General features: G+C 41.1%; 1 protein-coding gene across 1 annotated transcript in view; it reads left to right on the forward strand.

Moving 5' to 3' along the window:
* Window positions 1–20,683, forward strand: part of USH2A (usherin) — a 454,712-nt gene that overhangs the window by 220,318 nt on the left and 213,711 nt on the right. The window contains exons 32-34 of the mRNA XM_033144773.1: window positions 5,055–5,214; window positions 7,211–7,382; window positions 13,969–14,116. Coding sequence (XP_033000664.1) covers window positions 5,055–5,214; window positions 7,211–7,382; window positions 13,969–14,116 — 480 coding nt within the window. The remainder of the gene's footprint in view (window positions 1–5,054; window positions 5,215–7,210; window positions 7,383–13,968; window positions 14,117–20,683) is intronic.

Below are 20,683 nucleotides of genomic sequence, written 5' to 3' on the forward strand. Positions count from 1 at the left end.
CAACACGGAAACGTATACAACACGAGGTATGACTGTATACATAAGCTTAGACTGTGTTTCAGTTTTCTTTCAAGCCATGCAGAAGAAAGCAAAGCCTTTAAAAGTATCTTTCTTCCATCACTAAATATACACAACATGTTCCCACACTTCTAGAGTGGCTTATTTTGTTATATGGAAGTGATGTTTTTTGGAAACAACATTTGAGGCCTTTGTTACTCTTTTCCTAGAGACGCCTCAGAAAGCATTATTTATAGCTTCCAAGGTTCACTAGATTTTAACACAATATCACGATGGTTTAGGTGTCAGCGACACCATAAAAACAGTCTCTGAAACTTCATATGCACATCAGTTTTTTGACAGGAGCTATTACATTGATGTCACTCTGTACACAACCAATCGCCACTGGTGTTCCGCCAGCTGTGCTATTAACCAAAGGGAAATGTTCGTAACCTGTAGTCTTGATTCTGCATGCTGGGCAGAGTTATCACCCCTCCCTTCATTCTTTGGAAAGCATATGCATGATGGATAGTGAAAAAAGAAAAAGCAGTTCCCTTACCAGGGGAGTTGTTAGTGATATGTACAAGTTTAGGAACATGTCTACATAATAAAGAGATTCGTAGTGCAATTGTATGCATGCCTACTCTGAAAAACTCAATTGAGTACAGCAACGTTTATTCCTAGGTAAATGTGTATAGGAATGCAGTCTCAGAGATTATAATCTTATGGTTGTTGTTGCTGCTGCCACAGGCGTATGATGTCTGCAACTGGTGCAGGGAGGGCTGAAAGAATGGATGCAGGATTCTGGTATTGGACTGGATTAGGCCACAATTTTATTGCTTACAAGTAAGAGTAGGTTGGGCCAAGGCATTGGTCATGTATCCAGCATCAGGAAGCCCACATTCTGCCTGATAGGAACCCAGTGGAGTCGACCCTGTGCTTCTGGGAGAAAATCTCCGCCACACATGCATTCCTGTTCTAGAAGCTCCACAGAGGTGTTACAGGGGTGCCTTTAGGGAACCAGAGAGCCAGTGTGGTGTAGTGGTTAAGAGTGGTATACTCATAATCTGGGGAACCGGGTTCGTGTCTCCACTCCTCCACATGCAGCTGCTGGGTGACCTTGGGCTAGTCACACTTCTCTGAAGTCTCTCAGCCCCACTCACCTCACAGAGTGTTTGTTGTGGGGGAGGAAGGGAAAGGAGAATGTTAGCCGCTTTGAGACTCCTTTGGGTAGTGAAAAGCGGGATATCAAATCCAAACTCTTCTTCTTCTTCTTCTTCTTCTTCTTCATCATCATCATCATCATCATCACATTGCAGAATTAAATTTTGGAATTCACTCCCACAAGAAATAGTGATGGCCACCCATCTGGATTACTTGGATTGGACAAATTCATGGAGGATAAGGCTATCAGTGACTACTAACCACAATGGCTGTACTTTGCCTCCATGGTCGGAAGCAGTAAGCTTCTGAATATCAGTTGCTGGAAGCCACAGGAAGGGAGCGTGCTCTTGTGCTAAGGTCCTGCTCGTAGGTTTCCCACAGGCATGTGGCTGTCCACTGTGGAAACAGGATGCTGGACTAGAAGAGCAACTTGCCTTGATCCAGCAGAGCTATGCTTATACTGTATCTTGATGTTCTTAACAGTAGCTTTGAGACAGCAGCAGTCTTTAAACAGACTTTTGCCCATATTTTGCATTCATAGCAACTGGCACATCTCATACTAAAGTAAGGATAAACACTTGAAGCTTAATAGTTAAATCAAAGATGTGGCTCTCCCAGCTATTGTACAGACCGTTGACAGGCCATAGCCGTGCAGTAGAGCTTCTGTTTTGCATGCAGAAAGAACTAGGTTCAATCCCTGGCATATCCAGGTAGGGCTGGTGAAGACTTCTGCCTGAAACACTGGATAGCCACTGTCAGTCAGTGTAGACAATACTGAGCTAGATAGAGCAGTGGTTTGACTTAGTGTAAAGTGTGTTTTTGTGTATGTGTTTGTTTGCTCCCATAATCTCTGACGCCCTGGCCATGCTGACTGGGCTTGTTGGAAGCTGTAGTCCGACAGGTTCTGGCCCTACTGGGTTAAAGAATAAATGGTAGGAAGTGAAGAAATAACTTTTCAGAAGAATAAAATAATGGGCAGAGACATGCCATTATTTTAAACAATTAAGAGATTCTGCATTATAGCGTTGATGAAACATATGCCATTTTACAGATTAAAAGGGGCAATGGCTGACTTTTAATTTACTAATGTGGGAGTGAGTAATAATGTGATAAAACCCATTCAATTTCTGTGAAGAGTTAAAAGAAAATCATTTCCTGCTTATTGGTTCATTTTGTAAATAGAGATCAATGAAATTCCTCCAACAAAAGCATGAAATCAATTGCAAAATAGCATATAATTTGTGATCTGTATTGTAAATTATAGTTTATTTGACGTTAATTGGTGAGGTTTCCATATACTGGGATGCATTTCCGCATAACACATCTCTGGATAATTCTCATGGATCCATTTCTAATGCATCTTAGAGTGATCTGTTTTTCATGCCCACAACTGCCTACATTTGCTCTTATGCAAATAACCCAATCAAGCAAATGGAAAACAAGATGCTGTAATCAGAAGGGCTTGACAAACAGTAACCTTAGAGTTTTAGGGGAGTGCCCTGGATTTAGATTTATGTTCCTACCTGCATCTGTAGCAGCAATTGATCCATTATGAAGCACTTGAATAGGTCAATATCAGACAAGAAGTACAAATCGGATCAGATGTGGCAAGTAATTGATGCTGGTTTGATTTAAACGTGTGGTTTCTGTAGCTCATTGCTTGTAGGAAATGTAGCCTGGGCTCTTCTCGTGGGCACCTTTTCTCTCTCCCATTCTTGTGGCTACTTGTCATGCCACAAGACATGAGAGAAACTTCAATACGTTTAGAGGCATGCAACCATTGTTTTCCTTAGTGAGTAATCCATTGTGGCTTGGCTTGAAAGCAGATTTATTCCCTGAGAAAGGCAGGAATAAATATAATGAAGGGAGAGAAAGGAAAGGCTGGGATAAATCTGTATATGATTAAAAAGATATATAGTATAAGGGTAGATTCCATGGTACATGATCAGATTAAGAAGGGTTGTAGGTTTGAAGAGGCTCAAAACCACTGTGACAGAAGACTGGTGCCAGAATCAAGGATATTTTACCACACATCACATTTCCTCTTACCATCTCTGATCAGGTGCACCACTTCCCCCAAAGCTTGAAGACCAGGCTTCCACCCAATGCCTTAACCTCCAAAAGTTGTGACGTTTTGCTTTGGGGAAAGGCAAAACCTCTAGACCAGTGTGGTGTACTGGTGTAGGAGGCAGTGTGTTGTAGTGGTTAAGAGTGGTAGACTCATAATCTGGGGAACTGGGTTCGTGTCTCCATTCCTCCACATGCAGCTGCTGGGTGACCTTGGGCTAGTCTTTGAAGTCTCTCAGCCCCACTCACCTCACAGAGTGTTTGTTGTGGGGGAGGAAGGGAAAGGAGAATGTTAGCCGCTTTGAGACTCCTTCGGGTAGTGTAAAGCGGGATATCAAATCCAAACTCTTCTTCTCTTCTACCAGCCGATTTGTTTACAGGGAAATTCCTTCCTGGCTCTGAATACAGCAACCACAGCAAGGTCAAGAAGTCCAAGAATCCAAATTGTTAGACAGAATACAACCTAGGGGATGAAATTAAGTTAAAGCAGCTACATGAAAAGCGAAATATGGTTAAAATGATGTGAAATTAACCTAAAATGTAAAAGAGTGATTAAAGATGAGGAAGGGTGAAAGGGTTTGCTCTTCAACCAACAGTGCTGCGGAAAGCAAGTGGAGCCAGCTCTCTCTCTCTCTTTTAAAAATTATTTTTATTAAAGATTTTATTAGTTTACAAAACCTGTCATGGGCATGGCAGCAGCCAATCCCTGGCCAGCCAGCGAGGCACTGCCCAGCTGGTGGGAGCTCTGATTGGCCCATTTGAAACTGGATTCCATTAGGAAGTCCTACCTTGAGATTGTGCCAGCCAGGGGAATTCCCAAACGGAAGGCAAACATGCAATAGCTGTCTTCCAGGATGGAGGCAGAGGGTGAGGGGCTACAACCGCATCCCACCTGGGAAGGGTGAACATTCATTGTAGACTGTCTTGGTTTTTTCACTTGAAATATGTTTATTTACTAAAGACTTAAGAATTTCTACCAATTTTTCTTAACACTGATATACTGTATTCCATTTTAATAATAATTGTATTATTTATACCCTGCCCATGAATTTCCACCATGGTACCCAGCCACCTCGACAACCTTGCTATTTTTGCCAGCTTATTTCTTTTAGTCTATATTAGTCTCAAGTATACCATGATCCTGGAACACAACTGCTTCACATTCACATTTCAAAGTTCTTCCCGCCCTTTCCACAGAACCTTACAACTCAGCTATTGGAAGCTACATGAGCTGCACACATTCTGAATTTATTGCAGGGAGCCAGAAACCCATAGGGTTGTTAGGAGATAAAGAAATGTATGTTTTCAGGAAAAACAGTTAATTCTAGTAGAGGAAGAGCTAAATAGGAAAGGAAGTGTGTGCTAATGTAGACAGAGCCTTACAGAAGGCTACAATTTTCAAGACCTCAGGGAAATTTCACATATGAGATATTATGAAATATATCATAATAGCTATATGTATTATCTAACACATTTTATGAGAGAAAACAACCCTTTGAGCATATTAAGACTGATGTATATATGGGAGTGTTCACTATGTTTTATACATAAAATAGTATGAAACAGATTAATGCATATGCCTTTTTTCTATATTACATTTTCTGCTTTTGTTCAGTAGCTGGGTTTTGCAAGAAGATATATGGAACAAAATGAGATCAATAACTATGCTAACAGTGTTTATAATATTCTAACTCCTCCACCACCGTCCTGCTTAAAAGTGCAAAATATGTGGTAGATATGTGCTTTCTTTTCAGTGTTTCTGATCCAGTCCTTTATGAAATCCTAAGGAAAAAATTAAGTGCCATGCCTGTTTCCTCCTTTTGTAGAATTACGAGTTTTTACAGCACACCAGTTTCTCGTCACTGCTTGCACAATTGTTGGCTGTACAAATAGCTCCCAGGTCACCTTGTTTACAGCACAGCTGCCACCAGCTCATGTGGATGCACCGGTCCTGACCGTTTTGGATTCTAAAACAGTATATGCACAGTTAAGTATAGACTTTCCTCTTTCACCAGTGGTTTCAGTTTGGGACAACTTGGCTGCTTCTCTTTTGGTCTCTGGGAATGCTCAACTTGCATGTGGCAGCAAGGGACTCCCAGATTGGCCTTGCCTAGTTGGGGTCTTAGCAGAGTCTATGACTTTGACTCAAACTAAATGTGAATTTAAATGTGAGGTTACCTTTGATGTGTCTAGTTTTTCCCCTACCAGGAAATGGGTTTAATCCTGTCCCACTAAAACAATTAATCCTCTCCCTCAAAAACTCTTGCTATTAGCACCAGCACTGAAGCTTCCATTGGTTTCAATGGAGACAGCAGTGATCCTTTTCATGCTAAAGGTCACATGTTCAATTCTTGCTGCCTCTAGTTACAAAAAATCCAGCTACCAGGGTTTCACCCTCCTGTCATCACATGTGGGAAAGGGGCTACCCTCCCTGCAGGCTACTCAGCAATGGAGGTGATAACTGAGCACTCCCAATCATCTGAGGTGAGAGCATGGCCTCCGGGGCATACTAAGGGCCAGTTGAAGAGACATGGTAGGTTTAAGTTTCCCCATGCCTGTCTTAGTAGAAGAAGCCAGCAAAGGGCTATGAACAGATAGTATGAGGTATCAAAACCTTTAAAAGGTAAAGGTAAAGGGCCCCTGACAGTTAAGACTAGTCACAGACAACTGTGGGGTTGCGGTGCTCATCTCGCTTTACAGGCCGAGGGAGCTGGCATTTGTCCGCAGACAGTTTTTCTGGGTCATGTGGCCAGCATGACTAAGCCACTTCTGGCGCAATGGAACACATACACACATACACCTATATATGGCTTGTTTTATTCTGTTTTTATTACCATTTATTACTGCTTGGAGTGTATTTGGATAAACATGCATACATAAAAAAGTGACAGACCTCTGTTAGAGACCTGTTACCAGTTATAGTTGCACAATAGTAAGGCAGCTTCCTATGTTCTACATCCGAGTAATATAGTGCCCCTATCTTACCTGGGCTTACCTGTGGATTCTCATTCTGAATGGTCATAGTGTAGGCCAGTCTACTCACTCAGGTGTTCTTAAGACGTTTATAGAATTCCTCTCTCCAACCTTTCAGTTACTAGGTCCAGTATTGCCCACCTTCCAGTAACTCTGGATAGTTCATGTATAAGGGGTGGTCATCTTCTTAGCATATTACATTTCTCTCTCTCTCTCTCTTTTTAAATCTGTTAAAGTTCTGGTGAAGTTTTAGCATAGTTCATACTGTTGTTGACAAGCCATTGGCAATTGCAATGGGGCACCTCTTAATACCTGAAGTGTTTCTTTGCATCTGGGGCTTGCTCTTGGTGTTCTGGAAAGTCTTCTCTTGGTGTTGTTTGCAAGATGTCCCCCAAATGGTGACCAGGATGAGGATCTATCTCAGTAAGCAATACTGCCTCACCCTGGTACCATGGAGAATGGGAATTCACAGGTAAGCCAAATCTCTCTCTCGCCCCACCCCCTTTTAAGATGACACAAATGTTTTATCTGTTTATGCAAGAATCCAAGTGAGTTCAATCACAGATAGGGTTTGTGACAAAAATTAAATTTATTATGATTAAATGCATAGAAGTGATTAGTTTAGTGCCTCTGTGAACCTTTGATTATCACTTGCCAACTTAATTTCCATTTTGTCTTTATGCAATCAGTGTATCCTACATATGGCCATAGCCTCAGTGCAAAGATTGCCACAGGGGGGGGGGGAAATGCTTGTGATACCATCAGCATGAAGCTTTTACCTTGAAGATATTGTCACAATCATTTGGGCTCCAAGTACAAATATTACCTTTAAAGAATGTTTCATGTTGCCACATGTGTTACTTCAATATTTTCCCCAGACTGTTTGATGACCAGATTATTTTTCATCCTTTAAGTAATTACTATAAGGATTTCCCCCCTTTAAACTTTGTATTTCAGTAGTTGTGTGAGTTGCTTTCTGAATGCAATTATGTCTTGCTTTTATTTTCAGGTGGAAAGCACCAGAGGATGTAAATGGCAACCTGGAGCGCTATATTCTCTACATTGCCAATAATGAGAAAAATTCCACAGTTTGGAATGTCACCTATAATTCTACAGATCTTTTCCAGCACTATACCATCCGACATCTTTCCGCTGGTACTGAATACTTCATTAAGCTTGCAGTAAGTTGCACACATGCACGCATGCACACACACACACACACACACACACACACTAATGAAAAAGTCAAATAGATATCTTTTATGTGTATTTATATTTATGCTTCCTTTTGACTATTGTGAAGGGTGTCGGAAGCATAATTTTAAATTTTGTATAACTTTAAGCGAGTTTTGCAACAACATGTTAATGCCAAAGAAAGGGATTGTTGTTTTTAAAGAAGGGATAGGCAAAACCAACCAGTTCCTCACCCCATAGTTTTGAAAACAATTGACTCCACCAAAGCTCCAGAGGGGATCACAGAAATGAAATAACTTCCACAGTTCACTACATATTAATGATGGAAGTTAAATTCAATTTGCAACAACCTCCTTCCCCATTTCAAAAAAGCATCAGCCCAGTACAAGCCCTGGCCTTTTTAATGATTTGGGCTTGGGCATGTATTGAGTTCACACACTGCTGGTCCCCTTGCCACCAAATTGGCTCTCCCTTCCTCTTCTGTATCCCATTTCCTTCTCGTAAACCTACTTCATAGCATGGATGAGACACTGCTACTGGTGGCAAGAAGCTCTCCCACTTCTCCTCCCTCCCTCCCTCCCTCTACCAGTGTGCCATGGGACACAAGAGTCCAGTGCTCATTGGAAAAGCATAGTTTCAAGGACTCCTGAGTCAAGACCTCTGCAGAACTTTGTTTTCTAGCATTCCTTATATCCCAGGCACAGGTGTTGCAGTATTCTTGTAGGTACTCCAGCGGAGGGAGGGGTGTGGAGAACTTGGCAAGTCTGGGAGAAGGAAGGTACAGGGGATTGCCTAGGAGCCCAGAGAGAGTGGAGGAACACAAGGTGGCTGGTGGGAAGGGTTGCTTAATCCACTGACCTTTGCCATCTTTCTGCACACACTCAGAAAGACTAGATATGTTGTTCATGTGTTCACAAAGTGAGTATGAGCCAAGGGAGTTCACACATCACTATTGCATAAAGGCATCTTGTGTTGCCTTAAATTCTGTAGATGCTCATATTTAACCAAGTCTCAATTTCCACCATATCTTCTTTATTTTTGGTGTGGTGAAATTTCTCTGTAAATCCCCACAAAAGTAAGTTTGAGAAAATACAAGTGGGGGAAGGTGTTTATTGCAAACCAGCAGCATTTTAAAATGTCTTTTAAATGTCATTGCTGTTCTTTTGTGCAGTCATTTCCTTTGGTGTGCGTTTTTTCTTTTTTTGATTACAGAACAGTTTAAGTTCCATGGTACAACTGAAAATACCTTGAATATAAACATGAGATTGTCCCTATTTGTTTTAAACACTCTCATCATTTTATAGTAATACCTATATAAGGACATTTGCTTTGATAAATGCCATAGAAAAATATTCTGCTCTTGATTATGAATACATTTACATTTATGTGTAGACACTCTGTATGCATTCATTTTGCTCAACATGCTCTTGAATGCTCTAAATATTACACCACATTATACCACGAAGAAAATAATTTACCTTCAAGTAACTATAAGGATCTGACTCAGAGTCCACCAAAGCAAGGACATTCAGACTAATTAAGGATGACTTAGAATCCATGTTGATAGCATTTGATTGTCCTTTGGGTATTTCAGCATAGTAAACTACTAGAGTATTGTGTACATTTCCTGCAGTTTTGTATGCAGTTAACACACTCAATCACACATGGTCCAACTGAAATCATTGGGAAGGGATGAATGTAACTTAAGGATGTGGCTACATCTGTTGTTCAAACCATAAGCATTAAGTGGCCTGTTAAATTGACTTTTAAAAGCAGTATGATTGCCTTTTCTAAGTATAATCTACAATGAATAGCTCTTTTTTTTAATAAAAAAAAGATGATTTTCAGCGAACTCTAGTTTTATCCTTTGGTATGAAAGTAGTGCTGTGCTTCATTTTTATTTATTTTCCATCTTATGTCAGAGGAGCTTGAGACAGTATACATGACCCAGCATTTTGTAAGCAGACCCTTATATGTACTAATGCTAAGAGTATGAGGAGGCAGGAGACTGCAGCTATTCAGTGCTGAGGAAAAGGCACTCTTCACATGTCCACAGGTTACTTTTCTTCCCTTATTTTAGGACTACATCCAGGTTGCCCCACTGATACCTTGGCACATTAAGTTAGAATGAATTGGCTGACTATAGGTGCAGATACCATAGGAATAACAGGTGTGTTTTGCCCTATGGAGTAAATAGTGGTGTGTGATTGCAACTGATCTTACACCTAGCTTCACCTTTTCAGCAGCAAGGTATGATGAAACTGTTAGTTTTGTGATTTATCTAGCTGGATATTTGCCAAGAACAGGGCTGGAAAAACCTTTTCATCACAAGGAGTACATTCCTCTGTTGAGAACTTTTTGGGGCTACATGCCTATGGCAAGTAGGGGCTACAGTCAAAAGGGACAGGGCTAGAGTCACCCCACACTCTTTCTTTCTTGAACATTTACATCACCTATTCATTTGCGTAATCTCTCTCCTCCCTCGTTCACAAGCACACATATGTGTGTGCACACAGGCAACAACCGTCCAGTCTTCTCTCTTACTCTTTCTTCTTTTTTCCTCCCCAGCTGCCTTCCTTCCTCTGATCCCATTCAGTTCCCATTGCTACTGATTCTAATTGCTGCATAGTGACGTGGGCAAATGAGAGGAGGCTGTAGAGTAGATGGTTGCAGATTCAGTGGAGTCTAAAATCCTAGAACCATTTTCTGGGGTTTCCAGATTCAGGGGAACTAAATCCTGAGCAGACATGTACAGTTCTACCTTGGGTTACGTACGCTTCGGGTTGCATACTTTTCGGGTTACGAACTCTACTAACCTGGAACTGCAACCTGACGCGCGTGTGATTTGCGCATGCGCAGAGCATTTTTTGTGTTTTTTCGGGGGGCGTTCGGTTTTTTCAGTCAGCGCATGTGCAGAACAAATTGTTTGGGTTACATCCTTTTCAGGTTACATACTATAACCCGGAACGGATTAAGTACGTAACCCGGGGTACCACTGTACAGGAATACATTCTAAAAGTGAATGGAAGCAGATGGCTCCACATGATGAAAGTGATGTGGCTATATGACAAAAAATTGCACAAAATGCATTCACACACACTATATTTCATTTATTCACAGTAGAGGACATTGATCCCATTCCCCTCCCCCTTTAAAAAAATACAACACTTAGTATTTTTCTGTGTGATAGCTTGTTGAGTCTTCATTAATGAATTATGAACTGCTGTGCTTATGTAAACAATCTACACCTTACATATATGCATTGATTTCCATTTAATTGTCACTTTCAGATCAATGTATACCATAATGCAATTTTTGCAGTCTCTGTGCAGCCCCACAGACCATATTCTAGAAACTTTCAGTCTTCCCTATAGTGCAACTGACTTTCGGGGTTGGTGTGTTGTGTGACAAGCAAAGTGCAATAAGATTGAGTGTTTGGGGGGGCGGGGAGGCTCGGTTAATTTCATTGTACACAGATTGTACATTGACAATAAAGGTATTATTATTAAAGGTATTATTATTACCACCCAAAAAACTAGGGCTTAGGGTTATATGTGAACCTAGCTCAGTCCCTTAACTATGGTTTATTAACTATGAGTAAAGTTTGCTGGTTAACCAAGCTCTGTGGTTGGTTTATAAACCATAGTTACATTGAACCATAGCTTAGAGTTATGAGTGATCCTGGGCTGTCATCACCCCAAAGCTACAAATCCACAAGTGGGGTTACAGAAAACTCAGACCTCTCTCAAGGCTCAGCTGCTCTCCCTGGTGCTTTTACTGTAACTATTCTAGTTACAGGTAGGTATTCTGTTCATAGCTGTCAACTTTCAAATTTGAAAATAAGGGATCAGCAGCCTCACCTATCTGGGTACAGTCACATGGCAGTGGTGGGCAGAGCCAGAATCAAAAGTGGGCGGGGCAGCAATGTAAACTCCATATTTGTACATTGTGCAAGTACAGTCTCCCACCCAGCAGGCCAACCGGGAAGAGGGTGACAAAGAAGGTTTTTCAAAGATGCAGTGGAGGAGGTTCTAATAAATTTGGAATGATACAGTTCCCTGTCTTGGGGAAAAGGAGAACTCCTGGCTGATTAACATTCACACCAGGTATGAGATGTTCGCTACCCCTTATCACTGTGCCGCAACCGTGAGGGAAAGGTGCCTCTCTTCCCCCCCCCCTTTCCATTTCTTTCCTTCCTTTTTTTTTATTTGGAAAAAAATGGGAGATGGAGTGAGCATGTGTTTTGGTGTGTTGTTGCTTTGAAGCGGGGCGGGCGGGGAGAGGCGAGCTGTGGGCACTGGTGTGATGGGAGCAGGAAGAATGGAGTTTACATAGGACAGTTTCATAGGACACCACCCCCACCTAGCGGCCATGTGGCCGAAACGCAGACCTTGTGGCCTCTCCCTCTCCCTCTCCCTCTCGCCTTTAACCCTTCATCACCCTTGACTTGTGAGCTGGGCAGAAAACAGTCCTTTTGTAAACCCGGGAATTATACGGGTTTTTCAGTCATCCGGGGGAGCAGTGGGAAACATGTTTAGAAACGGGAGGTTCCCAGCCAATACGGGAGACTTGGCACCACTGATTCTGTTATGTAATAAACCAAGATTTAAATGACTGTCTGCCAGGCACCTTGGCTTTATCTATGATTCATGGACTCTGTGTAACATTGACCATGGTTAATGTTAACCATGGTTTAGTGTGATGTGTGAACTCTGGGGAAATTAAGAGAAAAGCAGCATTCAGGGCTGTTTTATTGGAGTTTTGGATATTGTTAACCTTTTCAATGACAAACCTAGACAGCATCTTAAAAAGTAGAGACATCACCTTGCCGACAAAGGTCCGTATAGTTAAAGCTATGGTTTTCCCAGTAGTAATGTACGGAAGTGAGAGCTGGACCATAAAGAAGGCTGATCGCCGAAGAATTGATGCTTTTGAATTATGGTGCTGGAGGAGACTCTTGAGAGTCCCATGGACTGCAAGAAGATCAAACCTATCCATCCTTAAAGAAATCAGCCCTGAGTGCTCACTGGAAGGACAGATCCTGAAGTTGAGGCTCCAGTACTTTGGCCACCTCATGAGAAGAGAAGACTCCCTGGAAAAGACCCCGATGTTGGGAAAGATGGAGGGCACAAGGAGAAGGGGACGACAGTGGATGAGATGGTTGGACAGTGTTCTCGAAGCGACTGGCATGAGTTTGGCCAAACTGTGGGAGGTAGTGGAGGATAGGGGTGCCTGGCGTGCTCTGGTCCATGGGGTCACGAAGAGTCGGACACGACTGAACGACTGAACAACAACAACCTTTTCAACAATGCAACTGGTTTCTTTTATCCATCCTTCATGAAGAGATGGTGACCCGTAACACAATCGGATAGGGTGATCCTGCCAGGTCGCAATTTGTGTATTCTATGGCCCATTAGCCCCTGTCTGGGCTTTTGGACAGAATTTTACCTCTTTATGGGTTAGCTTTGTCCATCTCGATTTATTATTACACTTCTAGGCTACTCCTATCCATTTTACTTAGAAACAATCTCTCAGGCAAATGTGCACATCATTGTAACTTATCTAAGTACAATGATTAAATAAAAGTGAACTCTTCAATCATATTTCTAAAATGTGACTGAATTTCCAATTTTATTGTTACTCCTTAATTATCCAATGGGATTTTTCTTACAAGTGCTTACTATAAAAACAAGTTTCTTCTTTTTGTGTGTGAAAGTCCTCAGGCATTTTATACTGTTTCAGGCCCAGATAATAAAACCTTCCTTTCGTTTGCTACAGTGCTGACTTTCTGTTACTTAGTTTCAACTTTTCCTAAAAAATAATAACTTTGTTTTCCCAACTAACAAAGACTAAGGTATAATTAGAGTGCATCTTTACGTGTGATACCTATAATAGTTATGTTCATAAAAACTAAGGCACTTATAATTTTTAAATTTCATAACAAATGGTAAAGTTTTGTGTTATGTTAAGTAATAAAGTTAAGCTTAGAACGTGGGTATTGAGATATATATAAGCATGTATTATATGTTTTAATATTGATTATATGCATATCCAGTGCTTTTCTATTGAAAAGCAAGAAAACTACCTTTCCAAAATGTTTTTTTTTTAAATATTTAAGTATCCTACAAGTTAGCAGCCTAAATAAATAATGTGAAGAAAAGCAAATGCTTACAAGCTTACATCCCTGCATTTTTCAGCTCCAATTATTCACGTGGGGAGCCTTCACCCCTTCACACAGAAGCAGCCTTTCCTCTCTAATTCCTGGGCATCCTTGTTGAAAAAGAAGCAGGCAGTTGGAAAGAGTGATACACAGCTCACTCTCTGGAGAGGCCTGCTCCTGGGAAAGGATCTTTCCTGCCATTTCATAGGCTTTGTGTAACTTTAACTTAAAATAAATCCCCACAAACAAGTGAAAAGGTATGAAGGGATCATGTTTTGTTTGAGATCTAAAAATATACAATCAATATAAGTCTTTACAAAGCCTCTTGAGTTCTGGCTTTTTTTCTGATTGACATCTGCTGGGGGTGTATTTATAGATTTATTGTTGTGACTTATTTTTTTATTTTGTAAAAGGCCTGCAGTGGAGGTGGCTGCACGATAAGTGAAGCTAACTCAGCAACAACAACTGAGAGTACACCAGAAGGTGTTCCTGCTCCCGAAACCCAGTCTTATTCCTCTGACTCCTTTAATATCTCGTGGATGAAGCCAGAGTATCCGAATGGTAAGTGAACTCTTTTAGCCTCAAGTTAAAAAGATGATTAGTAAAGGTAAATTAATATTCTAAATGGCAGCTTATATGTGGTGCTTAATTTTTAATGATCATTTTAGCGCATAAAATACCTGAGATAGTATCATTGTCTATAGCTAGGAGACAGAAGTTTTCAGCCTTGCTTTGCTGTTTTAGTGGCTCAAAAGTGCTCCCTTTTGATGGTTCACATGTACTGCATTCCTTTGCTTAATGCATTTCTTGAACAACTGAACTGACACCTCTTAATAACATGTTGATTTTTATAGCATTTTACCATAACTTTTGACTTTTAGAGGTTTTATTTGTTGATTCATCTTGCATTTTTACTTTCTAAAAAAAGTAGTAGTAAAGGGATTAAAGTGATTGACTAGGGGATGGAAGGATAAGTCTGTTTCAGGTCTGTGTCATTTTCAGATGTGTTTGTTCATAAGTCTGCTGCATCCTGTTTCTGCATCAAGCTGTGATCTTTTTTAAAAAAGTATGAAAATCCACATAACACAAATTTTTATATGCATTTCAATCTAAAATATGCACTTTTGTATGTATTTCAACCCAAAATATGAACCTTTAAATGAAGTTGGGTAAATTTTCTGGGCTATTTCTTTTTTTGTGTGGCCAAGAACAGTATTTCAAAATTCAGAGAAGTGTGAAAAACTGAAGGATAACAGCACTGTGATCCAAATAATAGTTTGTGCAAATTTGTTTGTTTAGCTTACAAATGCAGACCTATGTGATGTAGTAGTGCTTGACTTAGAATATGGTTCTGTTTCTGCTCAGCCATCTTGAAATACCTCATAAGTTTTTAGGATAAAATAGGGTGGGGATACAGCATGCATAGTACTCTGTCCAACATAGAGGAGAAGGAGGGTTAAAAAGTAATTTACAGGAATGTCCAAGTGCTGCAAGGTGATAAAATCTGACTTGGCCAAAGCTTTTCATTCTAAATAACTAATCACAGTTACTGTAGCCAGAATTTTGTCACCTTTCTTAGTGACTCTGGGCCAATGGCTTTATGAGCAACTGAATTTTAGCAGGTGAAACTTTTTCCTGGTATAGAGGTAAATTGTAGAGAATGCTTCACCTGCTCAATTCTGGTACATGAACAAGGCCAGTAAACACGTGGCAGTCTTGTTTGCAGATACTTGCTGCTACTTTAAAAATAACTGATTTTTTTTTTAAAGTACAATTTTTAAAAGTACCAAATGAATATTTGGTCTCCTAGCATTCCCCCTGCATCCTTAAGAATTATACAAAAGTTACACTAAGAAATCAATTCAAGTTGAGTACAAGATACTATTAGCGAGGTCTTTGATAGACTAAGAGTTATAAATAACTATTGTAATATGTCAGTTAATTTAAGTTTGCAGCTAATCTGCCTTCAACATAGCACTGTTGATTATTTCAGAATAATTTGTAAGCAATTAGGAATTTTAACAAGAGGCTTGCTCTCAGATATGCACAGCACTGAGTGTGGACGATGGGATATGTCACTATTATTATTTGTTCTGTGAATCATTGCCTAGGACTATTTCCATAGCCATTAAACCATTTATTGTTGTTTTAAACATGGTACACCAGGAATGCCTCTTAGGTTGCTTCCAGATGACCTGTTTATTAAGCATTCGTCCTGATTTGTTTGCACAAAGCTTGCATGGAGGTTATATAAATGCCTGCTCTTTATTGAGCATTTATTCTCATTTGCTTGGGTGGAGGTTACATGGAAGCAAGAAGCAAACAACAGAAAGCAATGGAGAGAACTTGAAGATATGACTTCCTATGAATTTATCATTATCCCACACTTTCTAGTGCATTTCATCATCATTTTGCTTAGTGTAAAAAGTGGGTTTGTTGGGCCAGGAGGCTTTAATCCACATTAATTGCACAGACTTAATCTTGCATGTATGTGATCAAATCCCTGCTACAGAATAGTTTGGAGAAATTAAGTCAGGAATGTGTCACTTGTGAACATTTTATTGCAGGACAGAAATGATAAGAAATACATTTTTTAGTCAGTACGTATTTTCCATTCACATTACAAGTGCAGAAAATGCAGAATCTGATGTGAGCAACAGTTGTTTGTTTGTTCTTTAAATCACCAAATACAAAACTCAAAAGGTGGCCAGTCCTCCTTCAATGTTGAGTATACTAAATTTTCAAATTGGTATCACAATCTGGTTTAATATTTTCAAGTGCTTTGTTAAGATTAGTATAAGTATCTTCAGTATTTATGCTGAATAGTAGTGATAACAGGAATACACAATTGTTAAGTCTACAACAAGTTGGATCTCATTCTTGGAAACAAGGCAGAGTTATAATTTCAGTTCTAGTTGTTTTGTGTGATGTATCTTTACATCTTTACAATAACTTTATAGATGTAGTAAATTGTCCATTATGAAAGATTCTAGATCTTATACTGAAACCTAGTCAAGATTATAGGAGATTTTGTAGTGGCAGCAAAACATGGTATTCCTTACTCTTCCAATCCCAATGTGTCCACATAAATAGATGGCTGCAATACCCTGTAGCTACTCATACACAGAGGTATCAAACAGCTAAATTTATGAACTATCAAATGTACCCTTTTTACCTGTTAGGTCTTTATGTCCAGTAGATGACTACCAGTGCACCTAGGTGCAAATGCATTTTGAACAGCCAGCACCCAAAGAGCAATATGGGCCCTGAGGAGTTTCACAGTTCCAACAGTCTTCTGTAGCCCTGAAACCCATACAATGGCCAGATGACCCTCTGGTGTTGCACTTAATGTGACCTGAGAGGCTGCAGCCAGAATGACAGTTTGCCATTTCTCAAAGTGCAGCTCAAAGTGTTTTGTATTTGTGTTACCCTGGTCAATATATACAGGTTCAAGGTACTATTTGGCAGGCTAAACTTTGTAGATACTTGACCTGAAACATTTACAGTTTGTTACTGCTATGCCCCACCCCAGTCTGGTGCATGCTCCCCCCATCATCTGCAGTACATGTATTTGGGCTAGGAGAATGATGCATCCACTGTCTCCTCCTGCATGAAACAGGTTTCAGGTCATATGAATGGCCAGTTGGGTGATAACAGCTCGTGGATATATGTTTGTGTGATTCTAGACACCAAAGAGCCACATGTGTATGTATGTGTCATGGGGAGGAGTTGCCCAACAAATCCATGTCTTCATTATTTCCATGAACAAAATATGGAATAGCTTATCAGGGTACCTGTAAGAACATATCAAGTCACAGTAGCTCCAAAAGCTGAAATTAATTGCTTATTGAGATTTGCAACCAAAACATGCTGCCGCAAAGGGTGGAAGTACTATATAAGAAGCTGTGCATTTGTGAAGGAAACACTGTCCTGACTTGAACAGGCAAAAATAATAAAATGTTTATAATTGAAGTTGACATTTAAACTAACTATAAAAAGCAGCTTATTTCTAAGTACAGAAGACAAAACCTACGATAAGTTCTACACCCCATTAATTACATTCACAGTTCCATTATAGGCAGTCCTGTGGTGCATTTTACAACTTCCATACAGAGCACTAACAATGTTCCCCTTGGATGTGCAGAACATTGGGTTGATTTAGATATCAGGGTAAAGGCAACAGAGGGTTAGGGGGTCAGGAGACCAATTATTTGCTAACTACCATGTAATTTCAGTGATAATGGCAATGGTATGGATTCTTTTTCTAAAGTTAACTATAATGTGGATGTGATATCCCTGGGATCTTTTGAAGAATTTTTACATACAGATAAAAATAATAATAATAGAGAAGTAGAAAGCTCTCAGTTCCATTTGGAAACTACAATTTGAGTGACAGTATCACTAGGAAGATAGTGGGAAATACTGTACTCTTACATCTCTATGGACCAAATTAGCTAATGCCCGGCATTCTCTATATAGTCTGGCAGTTGGTCCCTACTCAAATGAAAATGCCATTAAGATTCCAATTGGAGCAGAAGCCCTTGGGATTGTAAATGACTCTGCTGCCATCTTGGACCTGGTCCCTCCTGGGTTTCATGATACAGAGGCACGGGAAAACTGCACTCTGGACTTTAAGAAGGCCAACTTCAAAAAGCTTAAAGAACTACTGGGTGAGATCCCATGGTCAGAAATACTCAAAGAGAAGTGAGTCCAAGATGGTTGGGAGTTTCTTAAAGGTGAAATATTGAAAGCCCAGATGCAGAAAGTTCCAACAAGAAAGAAAAATGGGAGGCATCTAAAGAAACCAGTGTGGCTGCATAAGGTGCTTATAGATGAACTGAGATTTAATAAGGGCATGTATAAGAAATGGAAGAAAGGGGAAACCACAGAGGAGTATACATGAGTAGCCAACCATTGCAGGGTTAATGTCAGGCAGGCCAAAGCTCAGAATGAGCTCAGGCTTACAAGAAAGGTTAAAAATAATAATAAAAGGTTTCTTTGGCTATGTTTAAAGAAAGAGGAAGAACAAGCAAGTTGTAGGTCTTCTGCATGGAAAAGACAGAGAAATGCTATTGGGTGACAGAGAGAAGGCAAAACTGTGCAACACCTAATTTGCCTCTGTTTCACCCAAAAGGAAAGCAGTGCTCAGCCTGGTGATAACAGAATCAACATAAACGTAAAGTTAAGTAATGTAAGTTCCGAACTCCACCCACCCAATGTCACTGAAAGTCTCCTGTCCGACTCCAAAAGCAGCAGAAAATCAGCACACCCCCATGGTATATTTTTGGGGGAAGCAGGGCTAAGAATCACTCTAGTTTTACTTCATCTGTGTCTAAAGAGTAGACTAAAGGGGTGGCGTCTCCCCCTCGCATTAACAGCCCGGCTCAGTCAGCTTAGTATTTACAGTCTTTATTGTTGTTGTTCAGTCGTTCAGTCGTGTCCGACTCTTCGTGACCCCATGGACCAGAGCACGCCTATTCTTCACTGCCTCTCGCAGTTTGGCCAAACTCATGCCAGTCGCTTCGAGAACACTGTCCAACCATCTCATCCTCTGTCGTCCCCTTCTCCTTGTGCCCTCCATCTTTCCCAACATCAGGGTCTTTTCCAGGGAGTCTTCTCTTCTCATGAGGTGGCCAAAGTCTTTATTACATATGTACAATAAACAGCTACAGTTCAGGATTACGTGTCCGAACCCGTTGAGTCAGATTCAGGGAATGGCTTCCTTCAATTCCTGCACCAACAAAGTAGACGTGGGAATCTCGTGAGATGTCTTTGATCCTTACGTTTCATCTCCATTCTTGTCTGTGCTGATTTGAAAACCACCTCCCTTCCAGAGTCTAAGCTTCCTTCCTGAGCCTCTTGGCGGTTGAAGGGCTCTGCAGCATCCCTGAGCCCCTCCTCCTCCTCCTGGCTAATCTCCACCCTCTTTTCCACTTCCTCTGGGCAGTTGAAGGGCTCCACAGCATCCCTGAGCCCCTGCTCCACCTCTTATGCCACTTGCTCCTCCAAATTCTCCCTGACATAGACCCACATTTAGCACAATACTTTTGGCTTGCCCACATCTTTACCTAATGTCATATATAACACTACATTTAGGGAAGCTAAGTGTGGCTTGGACAAAATGGAAAACACAGCAAGAGAGCATTGCAAAATTGTATTACAAAACAGGCCCCTCCCAGCTGCAGGAGCGTAGGAAGGGGGGCGGTGGGGGTGGGCTGCCCCAGGTGCCCTCACTGAGGGAGGTGACATTTGGTGCGCTGCCCACTCGCAACTCCCAAGCTGTCAGGGTAAGGGGGGAGCTGCGCCACTTTGCCGGCCGCATCCCCTCCTTCCCCCTTTGTTTTGACAGCTTGGGGGAGGCTTGGGAGTCGCGGGCAGCAGACGGCGCACCAAATGTCTGCCATGGGTGGCTCACTCCACTCCTGTGAGTAGCTCGTACCGCCCCTAGCTGCAGCGCACACACGCTGCTCTGGGCACCCGAGCGGCTATCCCATGCCTGGGAGGGCACCTTCCACCCCCTGCCCCCCCTGGAGTGCGCCTGCCCCAGGTAGCACGGGCATATGCTCCGCTACTGCCCAGCTGTCAAACTTGGCCGGCAGGGGATGGGGAAGATAGGGAACTGACTCACCAGGTTGAATCCACTTCCCCATCTCTGTCTTAACTCCATCATTAGAGAAAATTTCCTTTTAGTTGGAGCACGTAAACCATGTTTATGCTGTATGGCAACAAAAGAAAACTCCCCTCTGCTTACCAGATGCAATACAAATTAGTTAACTGAACCCATAGCACCCCTTCCCTTCCAGGTCTGCAATTCCGAAGTAATGTCTCAATTAATAGCAATTTATTTTAACATTCGTATTTGTCTTATTTTTAAGAACAACAGCAACAATTAACATTGCAGAGGAGGGGCCAAGGTCAAGAGACGGATAGAAGAATTGTCTTTTGACTTGTACTACAGCAGTATGTTTAAAATATGGATCACTAGTTTTTCTAGGTCTGAAGGTGTTGGGATTCTGAATGGTCGCTATATATCTTCAGTGTCCTTGTTTTAATCCACACATGCATTTGCATGCAGAGTGGGGCCGTGAAACGGAATTGCCTCAACTTTCCCAGCTCGATTGCTTTGAC

Source organism: Lacerta agilis, chromosome 3 (genome assembly GCF_009819535.1).
Source record: "Lacerta agilis isolate rLacAgi1 chromosome 3, rLacAgi1.pri, whole genome shotgun sequence".
In the NCBI taxonomy this organism is placed as follows: domain Eukaryota; kingdom Metazoa; phylum Chordata; class Lepidosauria; order Squamata; family Lacertidae; genus Lacerta; species Lacerta agilis.